General features: G+C 40.5%; 1 protein-coding gene across 4 annotated transcripts in view; it reads left to right on the forward strand.

Moving 5' to 3' along the window:
- Positions 1-16,307, forward strand: part of nbeal1 (neurobeachin-like 1) — a 104,354-nt gene that overhangs the window by 62,934 nt on the left and 25,113 nt on the right. For all 4 annotated transcript variants that reach the window (XM_041781695.1, XM_041781698.1, XM_041781694.1 and 1 more), the window contains 15 exons: positions 1,696-1,871; positions 1,950-2,238; positions 2,311-2,619; positions 3,930-4,079; positions 4,162-4,319; positions 5,177-5,301; positions 6,599-6,725; positions 6,814-6,962; positions 7,042-7,277; positions 8,318-8,413; positions 8,498-8,622; positions 8,714-8,854; positions 8,950-9,080; positions 10,145-10,254; positions 10,434-10,551. In XM_041781695.1, the coding sequence (XP_041637629.1) occupies positions 1,696-1,871; positions 1,950-2,238; positions 2,311-2,619; positions 3,930-4,079; positions 4,162-4,319; positions 5,177-5,301; positions 6,599-6,725; positions 6,814-6,962; positions 7,042-7,277; positions 8,318-8,413; positions 8,498-8,622; positions 8,714-8,854; positions 8,950-9,080; positions 10,145-10,254; positions 10,434-10,551 (2,440 nt within the window). The remainder of the gene's footprint in view (positions 1-1,695; positions 1,872-1,949; positions 2,239-2,310; positions 2,620-3,929; positions 4,080-4,161; positions 4,320-5,176; positions 5,302-6,598; positions 6,726-6,813; positions 6,963-7,041; positions 7,278-8,317; positions 8,414-8,497; positions 8,623-8,713; positions 8,855-8,949; positions 9,081-10,144; positions 10,255-10,433; positions 10,552-16,307) is intronic.

Below are 16,307 nucleotides of genomic sequence, written 5' to 3' on the forward strand. Positions count from 1 at the left end.
GGAATGGAAACTGGCACTCAATGGGAGCAAGCTACTGTAGCTCACATTAAAGAGCCGTGTCACAGCACAGGCTCATTTGTAAAGCTTACAAGATTTATAGAAGTTGATACAAGTACATCATCGTTTCATTGTTGTTGAAGGGGCTGAGCTAACTTCTTAGATCTGTACAAGATGACGCTAGACGCTAAGAGGTCTGCAGGGCTGAATAAATTATGATATTGATTACCTCCGTGCCAGGTAAATCAGTTAAACTGTGGTTAAATCTCTTTTTTTAAAGTGTAGGGATGATACTCAATGTATGTAGAAATTTTCTCATAATAATTGCAGTGTGCAGGTCCATTTAGAGCTTTTAAGTACTAACTGTCCTCAAATCCCATTCATTCCTTATGGCTGTCCCCCACTTCCTGGCCCCCAATGGACATTCAGGATCACCTGATTGCAAACAACCTATTCCAGGGGCTACATATAAACTTTATATTAAGTTCTAAGTCATGCAACATCATTGCCTCAAGGGTGTTCACCTGCACTTGTCACACACTGTATGAGACCTAATGTGTTTAAAAAAATCACCCAAGTCATTGTGGATTGCAAGTGGTTACTTCACTGCTCACTGTGGGGGTTGGTGTCACTTTTCAACAGCTTTTTAGCCACATTTTTGTTGTTTTTTTAACTGCTTTCCCCCCCATCAGGTCATAATCCTACATTTAAAGGAAACAGGGAGTATACCAATAAGTAAATTACCCTTGTAGAGTGCATTGATGACTGTAAACACAGTAAGGACATAAAGTGTACTTTTGATTGCTATAACACAATAAAAGTAGCAGATAAGTGCACATGATGACAACTGCTACCATTTAGTGTAGTTATTATAATTAGCTAAAATACTATCAAAAGGGGTTGCGTTAGTAGAAGAGGGTTGATAACCGCTGTCTGGTTCGCGTCTCTTCTAGTGAGACTGTTTTTATGTTATAATCTCAAAATGAAGCAAATCAACTATGCTAAAGGTAATGAAAGTCATCCAGTATAGCTCTCTACCATGTTTTTAATGGTTTTCTGGCTTTGGCTACACTGAAAGCACTTTTTGAATGGTATATTAAGTGTCATTCTCTTTCACAGAAGAGTAATACCACCTAAAATAATCTGTTAAACAGTTTTTAATTAGCCGGCAGACGAAGGCAGGTGGCGAACCACCCCCTACATCTTCATTTTATACGATAGTCCACACTCCAAGGCTGCCATAATGCTTCTTAACAGCAAGTTCTTCCAACTCAGTGGGTGAAATGTCACTGCCACCTCAGGGAGCCCAGTGCTGACTTTCATCTAATGGGCTCTTTTAGTCATTTCAGAGTGTTCATGGAGGGCTGGAGTGGAAGAAAGACAACCTGTCCCCTCCTACAGCAGGCTGTCAAATGTAGAATAAATGTTTCATTTTTAAAAGTACAGCTTTAAGAGCGCAGCTTTTAAGATTAGAGGGGGATCATACTTACACTGGGGCTGGCACAAGGATTTGAGAGGAATTAGCATGCATTAAGTTCTTGTACAAAGAGATAACTTGACCTTCTATGTCTTATTAAAGACCTTTTATTTATTTCCTACCTTGATCTGCAGTTAGAGACATTCTGTTTTGTTAGTTCCATCTTTTCTAATTATAACCCTTTCTGTTTATGTCTCTCTCGGTGTGATGTCGCCCCCTAGCGAGCAGAAGAGGAGCTGTGTAACATGCTGCTGGAGATAATACTCTGTGTGATGTGGCGTGGAGTGGAAGGTTCTGATGATTCGGCGTGGCTCGAGAGAGGTCAGGTCTTTTCAGCTCTCACCAAACTTGGAACTGCCAACGAGCTGCTGCAACCAGTCGACCAAATAAAGCTCAGGTCAGCCCTTTATTCAGTGTTTTAAACACCTTAATTCATACCAAAGATGTGCTATGTAACATTTTTTTTCCGTTTCAGTCTCATGGAGCGCATGCTGGAGTGGGCAGTGAGTGATAACCGTGAGGCTTCAGCTGCTACGTTGCCCCAGCACACAGAGAATGCAGTGAGATTGCTTCACATGGTGCAGGACTTCCTGCAGGCGGAGGGCCTCATCAACCCGTCTCTGTGGACAGAGAAGGTGCTAGAGGAGACGGTGACGCTGATGGACAGCCTCATGGTGTGGTACACATCCGGCACCCAATGGTTCCAGCTCTCACAAGTTGGGCTGAGGCTGTTGCTTGGATTCATGGCACAGGAAGACCCTGATGTGAGTTTTCAACCCATCATATTTGGCATCTTTGCTCAAAGAAAGCACACTCAAGAGTTGTTTTTGTTCCAGGTGTGCGCGATGGCAACGGCTAAGCTCAACGGCATCCTTCAGACCAAAGAGGTGTCGAGTCAAGACGAGGCCTGCTACCTGCTCGGCAAGGTTGAAGGCATCCTGCGGCGCTCAATCCAGGAGCAAACGGAGGAGACTTACTCCTTCCTGGTTCCTCTTCTGCGAACGCTGCTCTCCAAAGTGCACCGCCTCCTCTACATGGAGCTGCACCTCCCTCAGCTACCGGACACCAACGGCAGCCCCTCCTTCTTTGAAGACTTCCAGCTTTACTGCAACTCACCTGAGTGGCGCGTCTACCTCGATAAATATGTAAGGGACTGACATTTGCACGGTGTTGGAGGCAAATTTTACAACCCTGATTCCACTGCGGGCCACATACAGAAATACATAAGGATGGTGGGGCCGCTTTTACATACCTCATCCTGAGGATTTTAAAGTTAATTAAACCAATCTAATGTCAGTTTAGTTATGCTTAGTGATTGAGTATGTTCAAGTGGATCATTTAACTATTTTGGGGAGGCCAATCAGATTTCAGGGGGCTCTGGTAAGACTGGCTCTGACTTTGAGTCGCTATTGGCTTATTTTCTGCTGTAATCAAAAAGAGCCTTATAAATTAATATATTATATATTTTAGTTGACAATATGTTTACCACTTCCAGTGTTGTCTCAATTTTGTTAAGAAAAAAAATATTCTTGTCAAAATCTTTGTTTACAGAATTAGCATGGTAGCATCACCTTGTGCTGAAATTAAGAAGTACACTACGGTCATGCACAAGCTCCATGTTTCCATTGTGGGTAATATTTCCTTTTCCTATTTAGGAATGTGTTTAGGGCCAATTAAAAACAGACCGTGGGCTGCATTTGGCCTCAAAGCCATAGTTTGGACACCCCTGCCACAGGCACCAATGCAACCCCATACCATCAGAGATGCAGGTTTTGGACTGTGCATTGATAACAAGCTGGATGGTCCCTCTCCTGTTTCGTCTTTGGGAAATGGTGTCTGTGGTTTCTAAAAAATTTTGAATGACTGACCACAGAACAGTTTTCCATTTTGCCTCAATCAATTTTAAATGAGCGATGTTCACATATGACTTCGTCTTTGCATGATACAGCTTTAACTGTTGACAGACAGTGATTTCTGGAAGTATTCCTGAGACTGTGCAGGGATTTCCAGTGCAGAATCATGCCACCTAAGGGCCCAAAGGTCGCGAGCATCATATTCTGACCTCAGTCTTGTCCTTTGTGCCCAGAGATTTCTCCAGATTCTTTTGATGATATGTCCTGTAGATGGTGTGATATTCTTTGCAAGTTTGCATTGAGGAACATTTTTCTGAATTTGTTCCACAATCTATAGACATTATGTTTTGCTGATTGTTGAACCTCTGCCCATCTTTACTTCTGAGAGACCCTGCCTCTCTAAAATGCTGACCTGCTGGCAATAACTCAATTAATTGCAAAATCTTCCTGCAGCTGTTTTTCATGAGTTCCACTTACTTTTCCAGCCTTTTGTTGCCCTGTCCCTACTTTTTTGAGATGTGTTGCTTCCATCAAATTCAAAATAAGCTAATATTTTCATGAAATGCAAAAATAACTCCTTGTCATCTTTCTTTCGTCCTTAGATAATTCCGTACATGAAGCAGTATGAAATAGAGACATTCAGCCAGGGCCATGAGACCATGGCTCTGTACTGGAAGGAATGCTATGAGGCCTTCATGGTCAGCCTGCACAAGAGAGAGAGGGAGAGAGGAGAGAGCAAGATCCGCTTCCAGGTACGCTATCACATTTCCCTAAGTTAAAAATCATGTTTTGGGGTCTGACAGCAAAGTGTGACCCCTCAAACTCGTCCTGCAGGAGCAGTTTGTGGAGCCTTTCTCACGCCGTGGTCGACAGGAGAACCTGCGCTACAACAGCATGTTGAAGCAGCAGCACAGCCAGAACAGTGCCACCCTGAGGCAGTGGAAGGCAGCACGTCGGGGTCTGGTGTGTGAGAGGGGGCCGTGGGCTGAAAGGTACTGAGCTTTATCTCTGCATTACTTGTTTTTTCATTATTTTGATTATGCTAATATGTCTCAGTGTGAGCCAATTCTCGCTTAAGTAAGGTAGATATACGGCTGTTTTAATTTGGAAAATAACATAGCAAGGGGAATACAAAGTGTTTGAATATTATGTACTGATATATACAAAAATAATAAATAAGAATCCAAGTAACAAAAAAGTTGGGACATTGTGTAAAATGTGAATTAAGACAAAGAATGATTCAAAAGTCTTTTTCAACCTAAATCAGTCAAATACAGCAGAAAGATTATGCATTTTATGTCGAAGCTGGTGAATTTTATTGTTTTTTTTAAATGTACACATATTCTTAATTTGATGCCTGCAGCATGCTCTAAAAAAAGTTGGGACAGGAGCGTGTTTACCACTGTGTCACATCACATTTTCTTCTAACAACACGTAAGAATCTAGAGACTGAAGACTTAAATTGTTGAAGTAGTAACAGTGGAATTCTTTCTCTTTCTTGCTTGTTGCACATCTTAAGTTGCTCTACAGTGCAGGGTTTCTGTTGTATTTTGGCTGCATAAATCTCCATACATTTTCAATGAGAGACAGGTCTGCATACAGGCCATTCTAGCACCTGCACTCTTTCACTGTGAAGCCATGCTGTTGTAACTTGCGCAGAATGTGACAAGTAAAACTGTTAATCCATTTTGCAATAAAATGGTTAAATGTGTGACAAGAGTGTTCCTGAATTTGCAAATCACTGCATTCTGTTTTATTCTCATTTTGCACAACATCCAACCTTTTTAAATTTGTATAATGAAAGTGAGATTTAGGAATTTGATAAGAGTTTGGTCTCATTTTGTTACAGGCAGCTGGACGAGATGCACTGGAGGGTTTCTAGCGCAGAAAATTTCTCTCGCATGAGGCTCAAACTGGTCCGGAATTACAACTACGACCCTCACCGAGAGGCCAGCGCTCTGAGAGACAACCTTGGTGAGACAAAAGGAGCTTTATATGGACTTGAACCATCATTTTTCATGTATTTTTGGAGTGGTACAGCTCCCTTTGTTCTCCTATATGTCTACACCAATGATACTCAATGTGTGGCTCTTAAGCCACATGTGGCTCTTTTGTGATGATTTGTGGCTCTTTTTTTAAATAATTTGAAATATTATTTCCCCAGAAAACCTTACGAAAGGGAAACTTTGACCTCAGAAAACATTTATTGCTAATTGCATTGATCTGTTTAGTCCCACACTTATACAGTAGCCTTAAACTTGATTGTCAACATCTATTTTTTGTCTGTATATTTCCATTGCCTTTACTTGCAATTTTTGCCTCTTTTCTCATTTTTTTGCCACTTTTGATGTATTTTTGCCACATTTAGACCATTTTTGCCACTTTTTTTTCCACTTTTCACCTGTTTTTTGCCACTTTGGTCCAATCTTTGCCCTTATTCACAAGTCTTAGCCCCTTTTTTTGCCCTGGAGTTGCAGTTGTTTACTTCGGTGACTGTATGGCCAGAAGTATCCATTCTTTCTTGTGAAAGGATGCTGTCATAAGGGCCAAGTGTGCTCACAGTATGATATAAGCACACTCATCCAGCCTGGCCTTAATAAACAGATTAAACAGGACTGACATTGAAAATCCGCTTTAAGCCGAACTTATGTCCAACCCTTCCATTTACTTTATGAGGAGGATGATCTGCTTTCCTTTAGAAGATGTAAGTACATGTGATCATGCTGCAGTCAGCAAACTCTCATTTTATTTTTACTTTCATTTTTTATCAGGCAGCATTGTAAAACAGTTTAATTCATATTGCCATCTCTTCTTCAAGCAGCTTTTAGGGCATGGGGATGATCCTTCTTTTCTTTGAAAATAAGCATCAGTTACTAAATTTTGCTGCCCATGTTCCTCACAGATTAGATTTCTCATGGTCCTACAGGTCTGGCTTCACGCTGTGAGTTCATCCTTTCAGTCTAAATTTATATTTTTAATAAGCAGAAGCCAGCAGGAGTTAAGTCTGCACTAATTTAACCACCTGGCTTGTGTCGGCCTCAAAATAAGTGAATAAAATCAATTTAAGTTTGAAGGAGAGGAGGAAAGTTTGTGTTTATATCCTGCTGAGATTATTCAAAGGCTAATTTCAGGTTAAAGTCCGCTTCTAAACACAAAAAGTGAAAAAAGGAAGCTTAATTTCAAGTCCTGTCATATGAAATTAGCCACTCCACTATTTTTAAATTCCTCCTCTGCATCTTTAATCCTCTCCTGTCTTCCTCGCTCTGCTCAGGTGTCCATCAGCAGCGTGTAAACCCCGAGTCTCTGCTGCTGGAGGCCGTGAAGCAGGTCAAAGTCAGCGACCTGGAGGACGACATCTTGGAGCTGCCGGAGGACGACCCTGCCGTCGCCAACAACCAGTCAGTCAATAATTAAAGCAGCCACAAAGTAACAAAACCACTTTGTAGATATTAGGTCAGCCTTTGATTTGTTGTTAATATCATGCAGGGTTGAAGCAGAGGAGGCAGGCCAGAAGGAGAAGCTGGTGCTGTGGGAGGATTGCGAGTTGGTGACTGTGGTGGACGTGGTGCCGGGCCGCCTGGAGCTCACCACCCAACATATCTACTTCTACGACAGCAGCCAGGAGAAGGAGGAAGGTGAGACAGAGGCGGTAAGAGAAACACTAAAACAACAATGATAAAAATGTAAATTAAATCTGTTGTCTTGTTCTTGAAGGAGTCGGCCACGACTTTAAATGGCCCCTGTCTCAGATCCGAGAAGTCCACCTGCGGCGTTACAACCTCCGTCGCTCAGCTCTGGAGATCTTCCTCATCGACCAGACCAATTATTTCCTCAACTTTAAAAAAGAGGCGAGGAATAAGGTGTACAGCCGCATGCTGCTGCTACGATCGCTCAGTCTTTATGGAACCAGGTCACCACAGGAGCTCCTTAAAGCCTCTGGGCTCACACAGGTAAGAGCAAAGGAGTCTCATCCGCAGTTAATTTGAGAAGAGGATAGTTTGATACTGTAGTGACTGAGTTTTTCATGTAGGAATGTAGTTTTGTTTCACCATGGAGCAGAAAAATGTGTGGGTTTGATTGGCTCACTCTCCCACTGTGTCTCATCTGCTGTAGCTTTGATGACACGGCGCTGTCTTAAAGTTGTGGCACCATGTTTAGCAGTCAGATTTTCAATTAAACTTCTTTTCAACATCGAAGACTTCAATATGGAATTGCAGACTAAGTATGTTTTCTTCAAGAACTGCATCTATTGCTTATTTGCTCCCATGCCCTGAAATGTTGGGCGGTATTGCTTTGACTACAGTCCTTAAAAAGGGTGCATATTTACAGTAAACATCTTAAAGTGTGTCTATTTCCAGCAGCAGCACCACTGCCCGTGTATCAAGATGCTCCAGAAGCTATGGTAGAACTTCTGTGACTGATGTAGGCCTAATTTTTCAATGAATCAAAAAAAAGGACTTTCTATTTACTGGATTGCACCATGCTATAGTCTTTGCTGCAAAATGAGCTCAACATTGTCCAAAATGTCTTGACATGCTGAAGCATTGATAAGAGGCCTATCCCTAACCCTGAAAAACAGCCCCATACCATTATCCCTCCTTCAACAGATATAGTCAAATACTGTTGTACATATAGTGTAAATGCTATTGCACACAAAGGGAAGGGAAAAAAGGGACTTTTTAGTTGGCTCAGGAGTTTCAGTATGTCATAAAAAGGATGTTCCATGGAGGTTTAACTGTAATGTTTCACCCTGACTTCTTATGGAAGTTTCACAAGGGGGCTGGAAGGAAAAAATCTGAATAAAGTGAAGGTGAATACCTTCATATTTGCATTTACACATGCACCCTACCATGAAAAAATGGAGACTTCTCTGTGCATTACAGCTCAACCACTAGATGACAGATGTGTGCTCTCACAAGTTTGAAATGTTGATTTAAAGTAATAGAATTAAGAATAAAATTTTTCATTTTTCTCCTTTTTTTCTCCACAGAAATGGGTGAACAGAGAGATCTCCAACTTCGACTACTTGATGCAACTCAACACAATAGCAGGCCGAACGTACAACAACCTGGCTCAGTATCCAGTGGTACTTACTCCTTACTCCTCTACAGCTTTGCTTTCTGATAAATATTAAAATTTAAACTAAATCAAGAGCTTTTTTTTCTTCCAGTTTCCCTGGATTCTTGCTGACTACACTTCAGAGGAGCTGAACCTGTCTGATCCTCGGGTATTTAGGGACCTATCAAAGCCAGTGGCTGTTCTTAATGAACGCAACGCCAAGGCTGTTAGAGAGAAGTATGTCAAAAGACTGTAGAATTGAAGAAAATAAATGACATAAATGATGTGTCAAAACTGCATAATGCTGAGGTTATTTTTGTGTCCTTAGGTATGAAAGTTTTGAAGACCCTACAGGCACCATAGATAGGTTTCATTATGGAACCCACTACTCAAACGCTGCTGGTGTGATGCACTACTTAATCAGAGTGGAGCCTTTTACCTCCCTACACATCCAGCTGCAGAGCGGACGGTAAGACAGCCATACTTCCTTCATTGAAGGATTCAAACTGTCATCTGCTTTTGTTTATTCTGGATGCTAATTGTACATATCTGCCTTCTGGTTAGGTTTGACTGCGCTGACCGCCAATTCCACTCCATCCCTGCTACCTGGCAGGCAATCATGGACAACCCCAACGACGTCAAGGAGCTCATCCCAGAGTTTTTCTACTTCCCAGAATTCCTTGAGAACCAAAATGGTGAGGGTTGCGTGTTCAGAAACCTTTGAATTATTGAAGTATTACTCTGTTCATGACAGGATATGTGTTCTCAAAATAAAGCAACATGCCTTTAGGTGCCAAAGTATATTTATTGAATGTTCTCAAAATGCAACTTATAATGGTTGCACTATGATTAGGGCCCAAGCACTGGGTGTGCAAGAACTTCTAATAATCCAGGGGATTATTTTGTCTGTGCATTTCCTTAATTTTCAGCACCTAAACACCTTCAGAAAGTCATCAAACCTGGCAGGAAAGTCATTTCTCATGATAATAAGAAAGATAAGTGAACTATGGCCATTTCTTCTGGTGCTTTCAGAATGAGCTTGTCCAAAGGCTTAACACCAAACAAGATGAAAACTTGTTCAGCTTGTGTAAAGAAACAAGTTGTTCATAACTCAGATGTGCATAGTCCAATGTCATTTGAATATGCCATGTATAAAAAGAGTTCAGATCTAAACACATATCACCCCCCCAAAGCATGTTCAACTGAGGGATTTGAAATTTGGTACACATGTTAAGCATAACAAGATCTAAAAAAAAGGCTCATGGACCCCTATCACCAAATCAACAGGAAGCCCACAGTTTGAATTTTTTTAAAGGGAGAAAAAAGTGACAGAGTTGCATTTTTCAGGGGTCCATTTTGGCTTGACTCCTCCAAGGGGGTTCTTCCAATCCTTTTGGAATTTGGTTTGCTGCTAGATGAGACCTTTGAGAAAAAACTTACTCTGCTTGTGTGCAAAACTTGGGTGGCCAAGGTAGCTCCTCAAATGTGTATATCTTACCATAGCACAGGATGTAGTTCTCTCTCAAAACAAATAGGGATCAAATCTATCAGATTTTGTTTCTATTATAATTATATCATCCTAATTACATCACCGGGGGGATAAAGTTCTGAAATGATATTTTTCTGCCTCATTATTGCATCACAAGAATGTGGCATTTTAACAGTGTTGTGCAGACTTTTCAAATCAACTGTGCATTCCTTGGGTGTTGTGTATCCCAGAATGTTTCTAATCATCCATGTCTTGTATTCTGTCACCCAGGCTTTGATCTGGGTCGCCTGCAGATCTCTAAGGAGAGAGTAAATGATGTTGTTCTGCCAAAATGGGCCAAATCTCCTGAGGACTTCATCTACAAGCACCGCAAAGCCCTGGTGAGATGCCGTTTTAGCCTTAATGCTGTAGCGTAACTTGTCACTCAAGGGAGTGTTCTCAGAAGTTATTATCCAGGATGACAAATTGTAACGTTTAGAATAAAAATAAGCAGCTCTGTGCCTTTTTCTGTGATGCCTGCCCTGTTTGCAACCACATTATATTTCTGTTTTTCATTCAGGAGTCAGAGTATGTATCAGCTCACCTCCACGAGTGGATAGATCTCATCTTTGGTTACAAGCAGAGGGGCCCTGCAGCAGTGGAGGCCCTTAACGTCTTCTACTACTGCACATATGAAGGTAAAACATCCAGTACAGTTTTAATAATGTCAAGTAAAATCAAGGTTAAGGTTTCCTGGTGTAATTTGGCAGCATTGCAAACTGAAGACATTTTGAGTTGGAGGTCCAAGGTTGCTAGAGAGAAATGGGAGTAGGGGTGCGTTAGAATGCAGAGACTGCTGATGTGTTGAGGCAGTGGCTTAAGTTGGAGTTGGAACCATCATTCCTTTTTTAATGGTGGGGGTGTAGTCTGATGGTTTCTGGCAATGCTCGGTCATTGGAGGCAGCAGCTGAATTTTAGGACAGAGGTACTGGTAGAGGCTGCAGGTGGAGGCACTGCATGGCAGAGGCTGGTGGCTGATGATGTTTAGCAGAGACTGGAGACAAAGGCATGGACTGCAGCTGATAGAGTGGGCAGGTTGGTAGCAGAGGCAGAGAGATTTTCATTGGAGAAGTTGTAACCATGTGGCCACAAACTGCAGTTGGGGATAGCTGCAAGTCCTGGCTCTAGTATAGGGTAATGAATGCAAAAAAATGTCATATTTGAAAGGTGGAGGTAGAGACCGATGAGTTCTTTACTCATTGAGTGCCAGCCCTTTTATAAAATGGAAAGTGGCTTGTGCCAGCGTTTTTGGACATTTTGAGTCGTCTTTCAAGACCCACAGTATATTTTGTACTATGACTCTGAAAACACAGAATAGCTCAAATGAAAAAAGAAACCTTCCATTTCATCATGGACAATACTGTTTGTTTGCACTTTGTTCCGTTCTCGATTTATCTGAAGTGAATAGAGGCTAGTTTCAACAAAAAGACCACTTTTTCTCTAGAATGCCGAGAAAAATGTGTTTTTGTGAAAGAGAGTCTGTCAAGCAAAACAGTGATTTGAATGTTATAATTTTGCCTTCAATAACATAAAAGACATCTGAAAATTGTATAAAAAATGTTATTTTATTGTAAAATAAATAATGCTTCCAGTCACTGTCATTCACACTTTTGAACTGGACGGCCTCAACGTGACCCCCCCCCATACGCCCACATCCTCTCCTGCTTGCGTGTCCTCTGGCACTACCTGTAAATTATAGAAGTAATGTAATAGCTATATAATATGTTTTGTATATATAATGTATATATAACCTAGAATCTAGAATTTTTTTGTTCTTACCTCTTTTTCTGCCAGCAGACGGTGTTGTAGAACTGCATGGGGCTTGCTCTTCTCTCAAGTCTGTTTCTGAAATCACAGGAGCAGGAGTGATGGTTTCATTCAATAAATTTGGCTGAATAATCAGTAGTGCTGGGCAATTAATTGTAAATTAGATCAAATCGCAATGGTGTGCTGCAATTTTCAAATTGCAGATGGTGCAATATTTCTTTAACCTGAAATTTGTGCCAAAATACCAGTTTACAACTTTTTTTTTGCTGTAGAGAAAATATGCATTACATATCATGCAATCATTCAAGTTAGATTTTTTTAGAATCGAAAAAATGTTATTTTCTTCCTTTTTTTTTTTTTTTTACATTATTCTTATTGAATATGAAGCTGATGGCTGCTGATTTTTTTTGCAGACGCTGTAGGAAAATGCAGGGCAGCTGAAGTTTTCCTTTAAGAGGAGACAGCAGCTCACATTGATGGTAAAGCTGTTTTCTGAGGGTAGTGAAGAGTTGGAGAGAATGCAGTTTGAGGCATTGGCTGTAGTTTCTGTCAGAGACTTGAGTCGGAGGCATCGCTTAAGCTACCTACTGCAGGAAGAGATGGCATCTCACATTGTTTGTAGAAGGTGCAGTCGTGTGCTTTTGTTTCTAGAAGGTCTGGGCTGGAGCCCTTGGATCAAGTTGGAGGTAGAAGTTGATGCTGTAGTTGGAGGCACTGGTTGAAATTGTATCCCACAGAAATCGGATAACTTTCCAGCATGCAGATGGAGGCGCTGAGTTTTCTGCAAGGTGCTTTTGAAAGGCTGGAGCAGCAGTAGTTTTTGGCTTATTGCTGCCTGTACTAGGCGGCAGTTGGAGTCTTGAGAGAGGAAGCTGTGCTTGATATTGAGCAAGTGAGACTGCAGGTGGAGGTAGTACTTCACATCTTTCAAGGCTGCAGTTGGATATATGGGCTTAAGCTGCAGCTGGAGTTGCTACAGTATGCTTTTAGAAGCTTGAAGGTTGAAGCAGTTGTTCTTTATTGTGCAGGTTAAGTTTTTTTTTTTTTGTGGTGCCCATAGTGCTTTTGGCTTAGGCTGAAGGTGAAGATAGCTTGCTTTCAACAGCTGCAACTGGGGGTGTGTTTGTAAGTGTTTAGTTCAGGTGGCTGCAGCTTTTGGTCAGGCTCAGGTTGTGGCTGGTTTGGCTGTTGGTGCACAGAAGTGGCTATGAACTGCCAGTGGAGGTGGCTGCAGTTTTCTGGCAAAGGCTCGGTTAAAGGCACTAGAGGCAGCTTTCATTTATGAAAGCTTTTTTTATGAAGCATTTATGAAGTACATTAAAGCTGAGGGTTCTAGCTGAGGTTTTGTACTGCAGGAGTGGGCACTGTTGTAGTCTTAAGTTGGAGGTAGTGGTGGCTGCTGGTGTAGAGGAGATGCTCTGGTTGGTCCTTGGGGAACTGCTTTGTGCCACAAACTGCTGGTGAAGGTGGTTGCAGTTTGCTGACAGAATCTTAATACTACTTTGATTTAAATTTCAAAATATTTCACTTCATATTTTATATCTATATATATTTTTTCCCACCACCAGCCCCCCTCATCAGAGGACAAATAATTTTAATCTATTTAAAAATAATTGTTTAAAGTTACCCCCTGATAAGGGCAGTTCGGTCCCTGTACGACCGGTGCCAGAGCTTGGTCCACATTGCCGGAATTAAGTCGGACTCATTCCCGGTGCGTGTTGGACTCCGCCAGGGCTGCCCTTTGTCATCGGTTCTGTTCATAACTTTTATGGACAGAATTTCTAGGCGCAGCCAGGGCGTTGAGGGTGCCCGGTTTGGTGGCCTCAGGAATAGGTCTCTGCTTTTCACGGATGATGTGTTCCTGTTGGCTTCATCAGACCGGGACCTCCAGCTCTCACTGGAATGGTTTGCAACCGAGTGTGAAGCGGCTGGGATGAGAATCAGCGCCTCCAAATCTGAGACCATGGTCCTCAGTCGGACAAGGGTGGAATGCCCTCTCCAGGTTGGGAATGAGATCCTGCCCCAAGTGGAGGAGTTCAAGTATCTCGGGGTCTTGTTCACGAGTGAGGGAAGAATGGAACGGGAGATCGACAGGCGGATCGGTGTGGCATCAGCAGTGATGCGGTCTCTGCATCAGTCTGTCATGGTGAAGAAAGAGCTGAGTCGAAAGGCGAAGCTCTCAATTTACCGGTCGAGCTACGTTCCCACCCTCACCTATGGTCATGAGAGGTGGAAAGTGACCGAAAGAACGAGATCGCGGATACAGGCAGCTGAAATGAGTTTCCTCCGCAGGGTGTCTGGGCTCTCCCTTAGAGATAGGGTGAGAAGCTCAGCCATCCGGGAGAGGAGCCAGATAAGGTGGCTCGGGTATCTGGTCCGGATGCCTCCTGGACGCCTCCCTGGTGAGGTGTTTCGGGCAAGTCCCACTGGGAGGAGGCCCTAGGGGAGACCCAGGACACGCTGGAGAGACTATGTCGCTCGGCTGGCCTGGGAATGCCTTGGGATCCCCTGGGAAGAGCTGGACCAAGTGGCTGGAGAGAGGGAAGTCTGGGCTTCCCTGCTTAGGCTGCTGCCCCTGCGACCCGTTCTCAGATAAGCGGAAGAAGATGGATGGATGGATGGATGGATATTTTATATCTGTTACTGTTTTTACCCGCCACCACCCCCCCTCATCGGAGGACAAATAACTTTTTTCTATTAAAAAAAATATTGCTTAATGTTACTTTTTGGATAATAATACTACTTTGGTTTAATTTTCAAAATATTTAACTTCATATTTTATATCTATTACTATTTTTTCCCACCACCACCCCTCTGATCAGAGGACAAATAATATTAATCTATTTGAAAATTATTGCTTAAGTTACTTTTTTAGATAATAAAACTACTTTGATTTAATTTTAAAAATACGTCAACTTCATATTTTTTATCTGTTACTATTTTTTCCCACCACCACCCCCTGATCAGAGGACAAATAATATTAATCTATTTAACGATAATTGCTTAAGTTACTCTGTTAGATAATAAAACTAGTTTGATTTAATTTTTTAAATATTTGACTTCATATCTTATATCTGTTACTATTTTTACCCGCCACCACCCCTCTCATCGGAGGACAAATAACTTTTTTCTATTTAACAAATTAGTGCTTAATGTTACTTTTGGATAATAATACTACTTTGACTTAATTTTAAAAATATTTAACTTCATATTTTATATCTGTTACTATTTTTACCCCCCACCTGCCCCCCTCATCGGAGGACAGATAATATTAATCTATTAAAAAATTGTTGCTTAATGTTACTGTTTGGAGAATAATACTTCTTTGTTTTAATTTTCAAAATATTTAACTTCATATTTTATATCTATTACTATTTTTCCCACCGCCACCCCCAAACAGAGGACAAATAATTTTAATCTATTTAAAAATGATTGCTTAGGGTTACTTTTTTAGATTAAAATAGTACTTTGATTTAATTTCGAAAATATTTAACTTCATATTTTATATCTGTTACTATGTTTACCCGCCACCACCTCCCTCATCGGAGGACAAATAATTTTAACCTATTTAAAAATAATTGCTTAAAGTTACTTTTTTAGATAATAAAACTACTTTGATTTAATTTTAAAAATACGTCAACTTCATATTTTTTATCTGTTACTATTTTTTCCCACCACCACCCCCTGATCAGAGGACAAATAATATTAATCTATTTAACGATAATTGCTTAAGTTACTCTGTTAGATAATAAAACTAGTTTGATTTAATTTTTTAAATATTTGACTTCATATCTTATATCTGTTACTATTTTTACCCGCCACCACCCCTCTCATCGGAGGACAAATAACTTTTTTCTATTTAACAAATAAGTGCTTAATGTTACTTTTGGATAATAATACTACTTTGACTTAATTTTAAAAATATTTAACTTCATATTTTATATCTGTTACTATTTTTACCCCCCACCTGCCCCCCTCATCGGAGGACAGATAATATTAATCTATTAAAAAATTGTTGCTTAATGTTACTGTTTGGAGAATAATACTACTTTGTTTTAATTTTCAAAATATTTAACTTCATATTTTATATCTATTACTATTTTTCCCACCGCCACCCCCAAACAGAGGACAAATAATTTTAATCTATTTAAAAATGATTGCTTAGGGTTACTTTTTTAGATTAAAATAGTACTTTGATTTAATTTCGAAAATATTTAACTTCATATTTTATATCTGTTACTATGTTTACCCGCCACCACCTCCCTCATCGGAGGACAAATAATTTTAACCTATTTAAAAATAATTGCTTAAAGTTACTTTTTTAGATAATAAAACTACTTTGATTAAATTTTAAAAATATGTAACTTCATATATTATATCTATTACTATGTTTTCCCACCACCACCCCTCATCGGAGGACAAATAACTCTTTTCTATTAAAAAATTATTGCTCAATGTTACTTTTTTAGATAATAAAATTTCTTTGATTTCATTTTAAAAATATTTAACTTCATCTTTTATATCTGTTACTATGTTTACCCGACATCCCCCCCCCCACCCCATTGGAGGACAAATGATTTTAACCTATTTAAAAATAATTGCTTAAAGTTACTTTTTTAGATAGTAA

The sequence above is a fragment of the Cheilinus undulatus genome, linkage group 24, assembly GCF_018320785.1.
Source record: "Cheilinus undulatus linkage group 24, ASM1832078v1, whole genome shotgun sequence".
Lineage (NCBI taxonomy): Eukaryota > Metazoa > Chordata > Actinopteri > Labriformes > Labridae > Cheilinus > Cheilinus undulatus.